The sequence below is a fragment of the Populus alba genome, chromosome 5 (assembly GCF_005239225.2).
Source record: "Populus alba chromosome 5, ASM523922v2, whole genome shotgun sequence".
NCBI classification, from domain to species: Eukaryota; Viridiplantae; Streptophyta; class Magnoliopsida; order Malpighiales; family Salicaceae; genus Populus; species Populus alba.
The window spans coordinates 13,292,183-13,305,589 of record NC_133288.1 but is presented as its reverse complement, the minus strand read 5'-3'; the positions used below and the strand labels follow the sequence as shown (position 1 = coordinate 13,305,589).

General features: G+C 38.3%; 2 protein-coding genes across 2 annotated transcripts; both read right to left on the bottom strand.

Annotated features, from left to right (window-relative positions):
* Positions 1–4,651: 4,651 nt before the first annotated feature.
* On the bottom strand, positions 4,652–5,623 carry LOC140955629 (uncharacterized). The gene has a single exon (XM_073409403.1). It carries the CDS (start codon positions 5,621–5,623, stop codon positions 4,652–4,654), a length of 972 nt encoding a protein of 323 aa, XP_073265504.1.
* A 30-nt stretch (positions 5,624–5,653) lies between these two features.
* Positions 5,654–10,953, bottom strand: LOC118042941 (uncharacterized). The gene is given in 2 exon segments (XM_035050711.2): positions 5,654–8,149; positions 8,548–10,953. Coding segments are annotated over 2 exon segments (4,902 nt in total).
* Positions 10,954–13,407: the final 2,454 nt, after the last annotated feature.

Below are 13,407 nucleotides of genomic sequence, written 5' to 3'. Positions count from 1 at the left end.
ACAACTAAGGGTAAAGGATAGTATATAATTTGCAAAAAAAAAAAAAAAAAAAAAAGAAGAAGAAGAAAAAGAAAAAAAAAGAAAAAGAAAAAAAAAAGATAGTATTGATGATAATAAAACGTGGATAAGTTTGGTTTCGTAGCCTCCATAACCTAAGCAATTAAGCCCGAAGGGGTGTTTTAACACCTAATACCCTAAAGTCAACTGACTTGGGAGCTATTAGCCCAAAGCTTGTTACATGGGTTAAGGAGAAAAGCTTAAGGGAATCAAACATTGCACTATCTACGTATTAGTATCTGCAACCCGAGTTGTTAAGCTCGTAGGGGTGTCTCAACACCTAATGCCCTAAGACCAACTGGTCTGGGAGTCATTAGCCTAAAACTCGTTACATGGGTTAAAGATACATTGTGTTTTAAGTTGTATGTGTTATATAAATAAAAAGAAAAAAAAATAATCCCAACCCAAGGAAGTTCACCTTAAACATTTGAACATAATATTGTTTTCTTCCAACAAAAGCCCCATCATCTATGTTTTCATTGAGCACACAAAAAGAAGGTTTATTAATATCTTGTTTAAGAAGTATGAAGCAGGAATATAAATTTAATGAGAGTTTGTTTATCTGGATAGATTAATGGAAGTTGAATGATGAATGCCTTGCTTTGTGGAACTTGCAAATTGTTTCTCTATTTTAACGCTTTAGATTACTAGGGACTAGTAATAAGCTGGTTGGGGGGTGTGATTAGTACTTAAAAGTGCATGTTTATCAAGGTTTTATATCATCATTTTGCACTTGAAGTATCAATAACTCCTTAACTAAAGTATGTTTTATAATAACAAGTTTGATATTATAAGATACCTTAACTTATGGTAAATGCTCATTTTAAATGCAGGACTATCACATAAATAAAAGGATTGATTGATGAGTTTAAGCATTGAAAGTTAAAGGACAAAGAGATGGCCAAACTTAGAAAAGAGATGTCGGTGCAGTCCAAACCGGAACAGTGCTCGGTAATTGGATCATATCTGGAGCTCTAGATCTCGGATTTAGGTCCAATTTATATGGATGGAAAGGTAAAACATAGGCCTACAACTTTCATTTGGACACCAAGATCTAAGAAGGCCGTTTTCAAGTCCAAAATATAGGAACAACGAAGAAGTCCGAAGCTGTCCTGCAGCCCAGACACTATTTAGTGTTCAGCCCATATCTTGAGTTCTAGAAGTCCAAATGACCTCATCTTTTTTTTTGTTGGAAAGCTGAGACAATTTCCTAGAACATTCCTGAGGATTCTGGGCAAATTATGATGTTAGCAATGACGTCTTGTTCAGACAAGAAGATAAGGATTGTTATCAAGTCAAGATATGGCCACCCACTCATCAATTAGTCAACAAATCAATAGTTCCAAATTTTGGCCTATAAAAGGAGGCACTTACCATGTATTGAGGCATCTTGGTGTTCAGATCAAGATCATGCTCTTGCTTTCTCTCTTTGTATTGCTTATGTCTTGCTTTCATTAATATCAAGTTTATGCACTTCATTTCCTTTCCTTTGTCTAGTTAACTTCTTTCTCATTTATGTTCTTGTCTTGTTCATTTATGTTTCTTTCTTTTATTATGTCCAGCTAAGTTAATTATGTCAAGGTGAAAAGGGTACACTAATGGTGTAAGAACAAGTATAATATAAACTTAACATGGACCTTAACGTTGGATGCTAACATGTTTTATATTTGTTATCTTGTTCACTTTAATACTTTGCTTGTTAAATGGTTAATCTAGATTTATGTTGTGTAACACTTGGTACAACAAATACTTGGCACTTTCATAGCCCATACTGTATGGTTTAACCGACACCTGAGCTATGAAAGGAACTTGATTTGTTGTTAACATAAGTTATAATCATGAATGCCTGCCAACATTTACAAGTATTAGCTTTATTCGAATAAGATAATTAATGTAATCATGTTAACAATTTATAATTTGATTGGAACCTCCTTTATGTGTGGTTTCCAATTGAGTAATAAGAGTTTATATTATACTTGTTTGAAGTACCATTAGTGGATCCTCTAACCTTGACATTTGTTTTTATCATTGTTTAATCCTTACGTTAATCTTTTATCTCAAAGTTCTCATTAATTTCTTCATCTTCTGTTGTTATTATTATTATCATTGTTATTATTATTATTATTTACATTCTGTTTATATTATATAATATATATCTTTGATCTTTTCATAAAGTCAGTATATAGGCTGGAAACCTGTGACCCGATCTTTAGATCATTCTCAGGTATAACAACGCCACGTACTGAGTATTGTTGTTGTTGTTGTTGTTGTTGTTGTTGTTGTTGTTGTTGTTGTTGTTGTCTTGTTATTTATAATTTATACAATTAACCTCTCTGTGGTTCGACCCCGGTCTTGCCGGGTTATTTATTACTTCGACACTCCTGCACTTAGGAAGAGACATCAAGCTTTTGGTCGTGTCAGTAGGATAGGAAACGCACTACCTTGGATGATCAAGGGCTCGAAGGCGCACTTGAAAGAGGTGGAAAAATACAGAGATTTTTCAGGTGGCCTAATTCTCATAGACGGCCTGCCCAGGATGAAAAATTCTCAAAAGTGAAAAATTTTCAAAAGCAATTTCAATCTTGGCCATTTCAAGTTGGCCTTCCACTTGATGGATTCCATTGGAATTTCTCATATGAAATTTGCAAAACTCATTGTTCAATGTCTCAAAGTTTAGATGATATGCATGCATCTTTACCTGTTTTGAAATATAGGCCCCCATTTCTTCTTAGTCTTCTTGTTGCTTGACTGATGAGGACTTGCTACCTCTGATTCAGGTCATCTTTCTCGCTTGCTTCTAGCCCACTCGAGTTAGCCCATGTAAATCTATTTCCAGATTTGTTTGCACAACTCAGCCTTTGTGGTGCTCATCATGACCCACTTGCTTGCTAGAGATTTTCTGTCTCATCAAATAATCTAAGAGGATTATTCATTACTCCTTGTCTCACTGCTAAAAACATTCGATGTCACTTGCTGAAAGGATCAAACTGTCTTTCATAAACCAAAATGCCCCCTTGTCTTGTTCATTGCCCCTAAACGACTTAGACAAATAATGGTTTTAAGAGGCCATTCTCTCATTTCTCTCCTTTTCAGTTTGGTGAAGGATTATGGATCTAGGATGAATCTTGAAATCTTGATCTTGCATTTTGAAAACAAAAATTATTTCGATGTGAATCTAAAACAATTTGCTTTTGAAATCTTGCAACTCCTTGGTTATTTTCTTTCTTGGAAAAGAGATTATTTGCTCTTGTGTTTGGCAATGATATCTTCGGTGAAAATACGTCATGAGATGACCTTTTGTTTTTATAGGTTTTCAAAGTGAAGGGCTCGAGAAAAAGCTCGAGGTTTTGTATGAGAAAAATTTGTCTCTTTTTTAACATTCATTTTTATCAGCATGAATAATAATGAGTAGTTTATTCTTGATGTCATGAAAAATATTCTTTGCATTTTGAGAGCATTGTTTATTGTTCTAAGTTGCTTGCTTGCTTGATTAGAAAGGACTTCTACAGGTACGTAACGTAGGCTGTGGTTTTTGGCTATGAAAGAAATGGATTCATAAGGCTCAAAGAGTGTTTCAGGGTTTCAAAGACTGAAGATCACGATCAATAGTTTGACTTTTGGCGTCATTCATATTTTATTTTGCCGCTCTTCTTTGATTTGCCCCTCTTTTTTTTTTTTTTCATTGTTTTGCTAGAGCATACTCATTTTATCTTGGTTATCACTTTTTCTTGTGATTTGGGCATGCCCCCTAGCATTTGAGTTTCTTGGACTCTTTTGCCTCTTGGCTTTCTCATGGCTTTATCATTTTTTCTTGATCATTGAAATTTCACTTGCCCCTTACTTTTTTTCTTGTGATGTGGGCATGATCCCTAGCATTTGTGTTTCTTGGGCTCTTTTGCCTTTTGGCTTTCTCACGGCTTTATCATCTTTCTTGATCATTGAAATTTCACTTGCCCCCAGTGTAGGGTGTGATCTTAATCGAGATTTTTTATGAAAGAAAAAATTATTCAGGCTCAAAAAGGGATCGCAAGGGATGTATTTATTTCAGAACGTGAAAGGAATAACAAAGATGGCCTTTCCTCATTTCAAACGCAAGCAGCTATGATCAATAAACTTTGACCTCATCCAGTATGATGGCCTGGTCTTTGCAAAGATGCATTTCATGAGTTATGAGCAACGAGTTCACTACATATCATTATTCATACATTTTAAAACACATGATTCAAGAGTCATGGGATAAGGGTGTTTATTCATTTCTTTTTTTCTTTTTCCTTTTTTTTTGTTTATAATTTAGTCACCTCAATGATGGAGTTGCTTGATTCAATTGTCATTCTACAAGCAGAATGTTAAAAATATTATTTTTGAATGAACATCAAATCATTTTTGAAATCAAAATGCCAGATCAATTTTTTTCAAAAACTCCAATAGGGAAGTGGATTTTGGTAAAAGAGATCAATTATGTCTATGAGATCATGCAAAGTTTGTAAGGGCATATTTTTGGATTTTTTTTTTTTTGCAGGCACCCCTTATGAAAAATTTCCAAAGAGAAATAATTGGTCCAATCTTATGTATTGATTTGATAAAGACTTATACATCATGGATAATATTTCTTTACAGAATCAGAGTTCACAGGCCTAACTACGTCCTCCCCATCCATTCTTGTTAGTATCAATGCCCCTCCTGAAAATGCATTCTTCACTACGTAGGGTCCTTCATAATTGGGCGCCCATTTACTACGATCTTCACCTGGTAGTGATAGAACTTTCCTCAATACTAAATCTCCTTCTTTGAGTTCTCTTGGCCGAACTTTTCGGTCATACGCCTTAGCCATCCTTCTTTGATACAACTGGTGGTGACAAATTGCTGCTAACCTTCTCTCGTTGATCATATTTAGTTGTTCGTATCGTAGCTTGACCCAATCAGATTCCTCGAGCCCAGATTCCATGAGGACCCTTAAAGAAGGAATTTCTACTTCCAATGGCACCACTGCCTCCATTCCATATACTAAAGAGTATGGTGTAGCCCCGGTTGATGTCCTCACTACTATTCGATACGCATGGAGAGCATAAGGAAGCCATTCATGCCAATCCTTGTAAGTAATCACCATTTTTTGAACAATCTTCTTTATATTTTTATTAGCAGCTTCTACAACGCCGTTCATCTTGGGTCTGTAAGGGGACGAATTGGAATGCTTGATCTTCCACTTTGTGCATAGCTCCGCTATCATCTTTCCATTAAAGTTTTGAGCATTATCAGTCACCACTCTCTCAGGTACACCATATTTGCAGATTAGATCTTTCTCGATGAACCGCTTGACCACTTTCTGAGTCACATGGGCATATGAGCAAGCCTCTACCCATTTGGTAAAGTAATCAATCGCTACAAGGATAAAACGATGTCTGTTACTGGCTTTTGGATTAATAGGCCCAATCACATCTATTCCCCACATTGCAAATGGCCAAGGAGACACCATGTTAAATAAGGGTGTAGGAGGCGCATTGACTTTGTCGCTATACACTTGACATTTGTGGCACCTTCGGACATGATTTATGCAATCCTTCTCCATGGTCAACCAAAAATAACCTGCCCTTTGCATCTACCTAGCCATCATGTGTCCGTTTGCATGGGTAGCACAAATTCCTTTGTGCACTTCTTGTAGGGCCTTGTTGGCTTCCAGATCACTCAAACATCTCAGTAAAGTCCCATCAAACGACCTTTTATACAAAATCTCCCCATCTATGTAGTATTCCATGGCCATTCTTCTCAAGGTCCTTTTATCTACCTTCGAGGCTCCCGACGGGTACTCTTGATGCTGGATGAATCTTTTTATATCCATGTACCATAGGTCTTTGTTTGTTTCTTCTTCTATTAAACAACAATGCGAGGGAGAATTTCTGATCTCGATGGTTACAGGCTGAATTTTGGCACCACAATCAATTATAGCCATAGAAGCTAAGGTAGCTAACGCATCGGCAAACTGATTTTTGTCTCTCCCCAAATGAGTAAATTCTATTTCATCAAAGCTTTCAGCCAATTTGGAGAGGTATTCCTGGTATGGTCTCAATTTTTCATCCCTTGTCTGCCATTCACCTTTTACCTGACAGATTATTAGCATTGAGTCTCCATATACTTCTAATTTCCCTACATTCATCTCTAACGCAACTTCCAATTCGTGGATGCAAGCTTCATACTCAGCTGTGTTGTTTGTACAGCTAAAGTGTAGCTTTACTGAGATAGGATATTGCTTTTCTTCTGGGGAAATTATTACAGCACCTGCCCCGTTGCCTGATACATTTACTACGCCGTCAAAATACATAGACCACCAACCACTCTTCTCCTTCTTTTCCGTTACTAGCACATCTTCATCAGGAAAGTCAAAGTTCAATGGCTCATAATCCTCAATAGCATTATCGGCTAAATGATCCGCAATTGCGCTTCCTTTTACTGATTTTCTGGTCATGTAGATGATGTCATACTCAGCTAGCAGTACTTGCCATCTGGCTATTCTACTCGACATGTATGGCTTTTCAAAGATGTATTTCAGTGGGTCCATTCTTGAGATCAACCAGGTAGTGTAGTATAGCATATATTGTCGCAACCTCTTCGCACTCCACACCAGACTACAACATAACTTCTCAACCATACTGTAACGGGATTCGCACTCGGTGAACTTCTTACTCAAATAGTAGATGGCTTGCTCCTTTCTTCCTGACTCATTCTGTTGCCCCAACACACAACCCATAGCTGATTCGGTCACAGTTAAATACAGGATGAATGGCTTTCCGTGTACAGGCGGAACCAACAATGGTGGTTTTTGTAAGTACTGTTTGATTTTATCAAAAGCTTTTTGGCAATCTTCATCCCATGTTCCAGGATTCTTCTTTCGGAGTAATCAAAAAATCGGTTCACATGTCACTGTAAGTTGTGAGATAAAACGAGCAATATAGTTCAAGCGCCCCAAAAAACCTCGAACTTCCTTTTCAGTCTTTGGAGCGGGCATGTTTTGTATGGCTTTTACTTTGTCAGGGTCCACTTCTATGCCTTTATTACTCACCACAAATCCTAATAATTTGCCTGATTTCACCCCGAATGTACACTTTGCAGGATTCAATTTCAATTGATATTTTCTCAACCTCTCGAACAATTTCCTCAGAGTTGGGATATGGCTTTCTTCATCTTTGGACTTCGCGATCATGTCGTCCACATAGACCTCAATTTCCTTGTGCATTATATCATGAAAAAGTGCTACCATTGCCCTTTGGTACGTTGCTCCAGCATTCTTCAATCCGAATGGCATTACTTTGTAACAGTAAGTTCCCCATGGGGTGATAAATGTCGTCTTTCTCTTATCTGCTTCATACATTTTAATCTGATTATAGCCGGAGAAACCATCCATGAAAGAGTAAGTGGAACTCTTAGCAGCATTGTCCACCAACACGTTTATATGTGGTAGCGGAAAGTCATCTTTCGGGCTTGCCTTATTCAAATCCCGGAAATCCACGCACACCCTGATTTTGTTGTCCTTCTTGGGAACCGCAACAATGTTAGACACCCATTCAGAATATTCTACTACCTCCAAGAAACCTGCATCCCACTGTCTTGTTATCTCTTCTTTGACCTTAAGCAAAACATCAGGTCTTGTCCTTTTTAGCTTCTGTTTGACTGGACGACAACCCTCAATCAAAGGTAACCTATGCACTACTATTTCAGTATCCAAACCGGGCATGTCAACGTATGACCAGGCAAAAATATCCACATACTCCCGCAAAAGGGCAACTAACTCACTCCTCAAAGCTGTAGTGATCAACATCCCTATTTTCAACTCCTTTTTGTCATGCTCGATACTTACATTTATTAATTCTAACTTCTCTTTTGTAGGCTCCCATGTATGTTCGGATTGTTTTATAAGCTTCTTGAACTCCTCAATATCATCTTCACCATCTTCTTCCTCATCCATTGAAGTTATCGTTTTATCAAAATTTGGCCAATTATTCTCAATGCAATGGGTTTGTAAGTTTATCGTTGTCCCGCTTTCAGATTTCCTGAAAGCGGAAAGTGCCTTTGTTACGAGTGCATAATGCAATAGGTGAAACTAGAAGGCATGATGAAGGAAAAAACAAACCATGATCTCATTAAAACTTGAAATGATAGAAGGGCTCAAAACAAAATCTTGTTGCCAATATCTTGAGCCACGATTACTGGCAACGCAAATTTATTCAAACAAAATGCAGCAATAATAAAAAAAAGCAAGCAGCCATCAAATGTTTACTTTTTAAAGACAATTAGGACTTCTTGAATTTCCCAATTGTTCAACTCTTCCCCTTCAGCTAATCTTCTCACGAATCCAGATGGCTCATCTTCTAGAGCTCCCACAGTTAGTTGAGGTAGTGCTTCAAAGGGGCTCTCTTCATCTTCAACATCTCCTTGGGGTTCTTGTTAACTGGTTCCTTCCAGGTAGTGAATAGTAGCACCACTAAACTCCTTGCTCACCTTCTCAATTTCACCATCAACCTTTATCACTTGTGCAGGTCGTGGGAATGTCACGTGGATTGGTGGAATTTGTATCCGATCTTCATTAGGCTCCCTTCTTTCGATTCGAGCCAACCTTCTTTCCTTTTTAGACTCGATTTCTCTCTTGAAATCTGCCTTTCGTGGCTTAAAACCCAAACCGAATCTCTGATCAGCGCATTTCATTTTCATCACATTGATCCTCTCCGGCATTCCTGTTGTAGGGTCATACTGGAATGGCAGCCCATGCTTTAGAAAATATTTAGCAGCCATTTTTACTGCATCAGAAATTTCTGGCTTTCTTCGTGTAGTATTTTCTGGTACCCATTCAGCATTTACCACTTCAAATGCATGCAGATTTCCATATGTGCTTCCTTCAGCTTCTATGTAAGGGATCGATATATTTCTTGTCATTGACAGAGTTTCCTCAGCTTTTACTGTCACCAAATTCCCATTGATGATGAACTTAAGCCGCTGATGTAAAGAAGATGTGATGGCTCGGGCTGCGTGGATCCAAGGCCTCCCCAATAAAATACTATATGATGGATGGATATCCATTACTTTCAACATTACTTGGAACGGCCGAGGGCCAATAACCAGTTCAACATCAATATTCCCGATGATTGGTCTAGGTGACCCATCATATGCTCTGGCAGTCATAGTACTGGGCTTCATGTGAGAGGCATCAACAGGCATTTTATCTAGCACATGTCTTGGTAACACATTTAAAGCAGAGCCATTATCTATGAGCACCTTCGCAATAACACAATCTTTGCACTTTACGGTGATGTATAACGACTTATTATGGTCGGCCCCCTTAGGATCAAGTTCATCATCGGTGAAGTAAAGATAGTTGGTGGCTTGAATTCTACCCACCAAATGCTCTATAGAATCATATGTGATGTCTTGAGGAACATATGCCTCATTGAGAACCTTTTGAAGGGCATTCCGATGGAGTTCTGAACTTAATATCAGTGACAACAAGGAAATCCTAGATGGTGTCTTTTTAAGCTGTTCCACCATGCTATATTCACTATGCCTCATTAACTTCAAAAACTCATTAGCTTCTTCATCACTTACTGACCTATTAACTTCCTCTGTCTCTACCACATTCTTCCCTTTATCCTTTTTATAGTTTTCTAACTCTTCAGGAGTAAAGCATCTCCCACTTCTGGTGAGTCCTCCTACCTCGACATTGAAAACTAGAGTAGGATTCGGGCTATAAAAGGAATAACCATAATTATAAGGCAAAGCATTATAATTTCCGCTAACAGGATTCAGAGGCTTGGTTAGGATCATTTTAGGTGGACCCCCTTCAGTTGGTTGATATCGACAAACTTCCCCCTTATTGCCATAACCAGTCAATGTTCCTACCAAATCATCTTCTTCATGTTTCATTAATCTCAACACCCCTAGCGTCATCATGTTTTCCACCTCACAATTAAACTCCTCACAAGAGTCTATATCATGTCCAAGCTGCTGATGATATTTGCAGTATTTGCTCATGCCTCCTACAACTTGCACATTGACTGCTATTTTGAGATACCCAGCTTGTTTCAACATCTCATACAGGCTATCCATTGTGACTTTCAGCATTGTTGTACCCTCTTTTACCACCTCCAAGCTATTGACTCCCCCACTTCTTGAAGCGTGGTTTGGTAAAGGGTTGGATTTCACATTCGGGGAATCATCAAAAGAAATCCACCCCGCTTTGATAAGTTGGAGTATTTTCCTTTTGAATGCAATACATCCATCAATGTTATGTCCAGAGGCTCCGGCATGGTATTCGTATTTTTGATCAAGTTTATACCAAGCAGGGAACGGTGGCTGTAAAGGGGGTAAAGGAACAAGTGCTATTTGGCCGATGCTCAGAAGCCTTTTATGCATTTCGGCGAGAGTTAGAGGCAATGGCGGAAGTTGTACTTGTTCCTTTGAGAAATTTCTTCTTGGGCGGTAGGTATTGTTGTTTGGGTTATTTATGGGGTTATTTTGGTTGTGAGTAGGTGAAGCAAATTTTATGTTAGATATGGAAGGAGTAGGTGTAACGGTTTTGAAGTTAAAATTATCTTGGTAGACTTTCCTTCCTATTCCTCCCCTCTCGACATTATGAATTTCTAATTCTTTTTTCCTTCCAACGAAACCTCTTTTTTCAACTAGATCTACAATTCTCCCCGCTCGAATAGCATGTTCGATCTTTTCAGCTATGAAAACCAGATCGGAGAAATTTTGCGCGGCACTACCAACCAAGTACTCAAAATACGGAGCTTTGAAAGTGTTGGAAAATAAACCCGTCATTTCCCTCTCTAGCAATGGAGGGTTAACTTGTGCAGCTGCCTCACGCCATCTTTGGGCATACTCTCTTACAGACTCTTTATTCCCCTTTTCCATAGTTTATAGACTTGATCGATCTGGGGCAACATCCATATTAAACTTATATTGCTTAATAAAAGCATCCACCAAGTCCTTCCAACCTTTAATTTTCATGTTATCTAAACGCATATACCAGGCAAGAGCAGCATCACTCAGACTGTCTTGGAAAAAATGGATTAATAACTTCTCATCATGAACCACCTCCGCCATTTTATTACAATATGCTTTAAGATGGGTTATCGGACATTGAGTTCCAGTATACTTGACAAATTCCGGTACTCTGAATTTCCTGGGAATAACCACATTAGGCACTAAACACATTTCGGCAGCCTTTACCGGGTCGTACAAATTGTTTCCTTCGATGACCCTCATCCTTTCCTCTAAAGCAGCTAGTTTCTCCTGACCATCCTCGTCTACCATTCTATCCCTTTGGGGATCCTCTTCTCTTGGAACAATATGGGGAATCTTTATTAGGAATGCTGGTTGAGCAGGTAGGAAATGAGCAAAATCATGAGGTTCTGATGGCGGAATGAAGGAAGCTGTAGGCATTGGCTGGAATTGAGTTGTGAATGATGGTTGAGAAGATGTTCCTTCTCCAGATTTGGATTTCAAAGCTTGCTCGAGCATACTAGTAAGCCTTGCTACATCCTCCTTTAGGCTCTCCATCTCTTTTTTGTATTGTGTTTCTAATTGAGCTCTCTCTTCATTGTCCATTTGTGTCCGTAAACGGGTGTTATGGACACGTTTCAGTGGGGGACCTATATTTCACCTGGTATATGCAAAATGTGACATCTTATAAGCATATGCATGAATATGAATGCAACATATTGGGCATGGATTATTTCATGGGAGTGTGACATAACAATCGTTATTCTTTGGATGCTTGGTCAGATCTACATCTGATACTTATTGCAATGCCGAGAGGAGATCTGTTTAACCTTTTACCATCTGAGCTTTCAGCCTTGTATATGCATTTTAAAAAAATAGGTCTCCGCCTTTCTTTATTTAAACCATAAAACTTTCATTACAACAAATGATCATCTTAATCTATTACAGGGGGAAAGGCACTGCCTTTATTAGCTATAGCTTTTAGAAACATATCGGTGTTATTCATGCTCCCTCGATACTTTGCGATGTCCCCTCCAACTTGATGAGCCTCCACTCTTAGCCAATGAGCCTCGACCGCAGCTCGGTCAATTTGCTCTTGAAATTCCCTTATTCTTTCAGTATGGATCAAGTTGTTTCTGGATAGAGAATTATTAGTAGTATCTAATATTTGAATGTGACTCTCCATCATTTTCTGACTTGCTAGCAATTGTTCGGTCTTCGCTTCTCCCTTTGCCAATTTAATCCTCAATGCTTTTGCTTCAATTTTACTACTATTGAGTTCAGTTCTCAAATTATGCGTGGCTTTGATATCTTCTTGGATTTAACCAATTTCGATTCAACATCTTTTAGCTAGCTCTTGAGTTCTTTCAGATCTGTTAAACGCATGCTTGACACGGCTTGATTTTTTACGGCCAATTCCTCCCAATACTGGGCCTTCTCCACCTGAAGCGTCTTCTCCTCATTTATGACTTTTATGGATTCTAAGTCGTTCATTGCTTTCATCCGATCTCGCCCCAACGAGTCCCTTTCTTCTTCAGCCAATTTCCTCATCGCTTTTTCTTTGGCCAACTGATGCTCTAATGATAGTCTCAAATCCTCCTTTGCTTTAAGCTTGGCTTGCAATCGTTTTACTTGCTCTCTTAGTTCTTCTTCGCAACTCACCCTCTTTCTTCGGGTGCCCACAGATTCTGAAATTTCTACCATGTCGGAGACTCTTCTGTCACGCCATTCGGGATACTTTTCACTAACTGTGGGATTCCTTGATCCATTCTCCTTCTTTATCAGCAATAAAGAGTTCCAATCCTGCTTAATACTTTCTAACATTTCCATGGCGGCCCCTTTATAGACCCCAAAAAATTGAGCTATGTCAACTGTTCTAGGAACACTTTGTATGCCCCCAAACTGCCTTGCAACTAAAGTAGGTGCGTAACTGACGTATCCTGTTACTCCAATTAATGGTACCCAAGGCTTTTGACACGACCAAAAGCTTGATGTCTTTTCTCAAGTGCAGGAGTGTCGAAGTAATAAATAACCTGACAAGACCGGGGTCGAACCACAGAGAGGTTAATTGTATAAATTATAAATAACAAGACAACAATAACAATAACAATAATAATTATAATACTCAGTACGTGGCGTTGTTACACCTGAGAATGATCCAAAAGATCGGGTCATAGGTTTCCAGCCTATATACTGAGTTTATGAAAAGATCAAAGGGATATATTACAGAATGTAAATAACAACAACAACAACAATAATAATAACAATAGTAGTAGTAGTAGTAATAGAAGAAGATGAAGAAATTAATGAGAACTTTGAGTTGGAAGATTAATGTAAGGATTGAACAATGATAAAAACGAATGT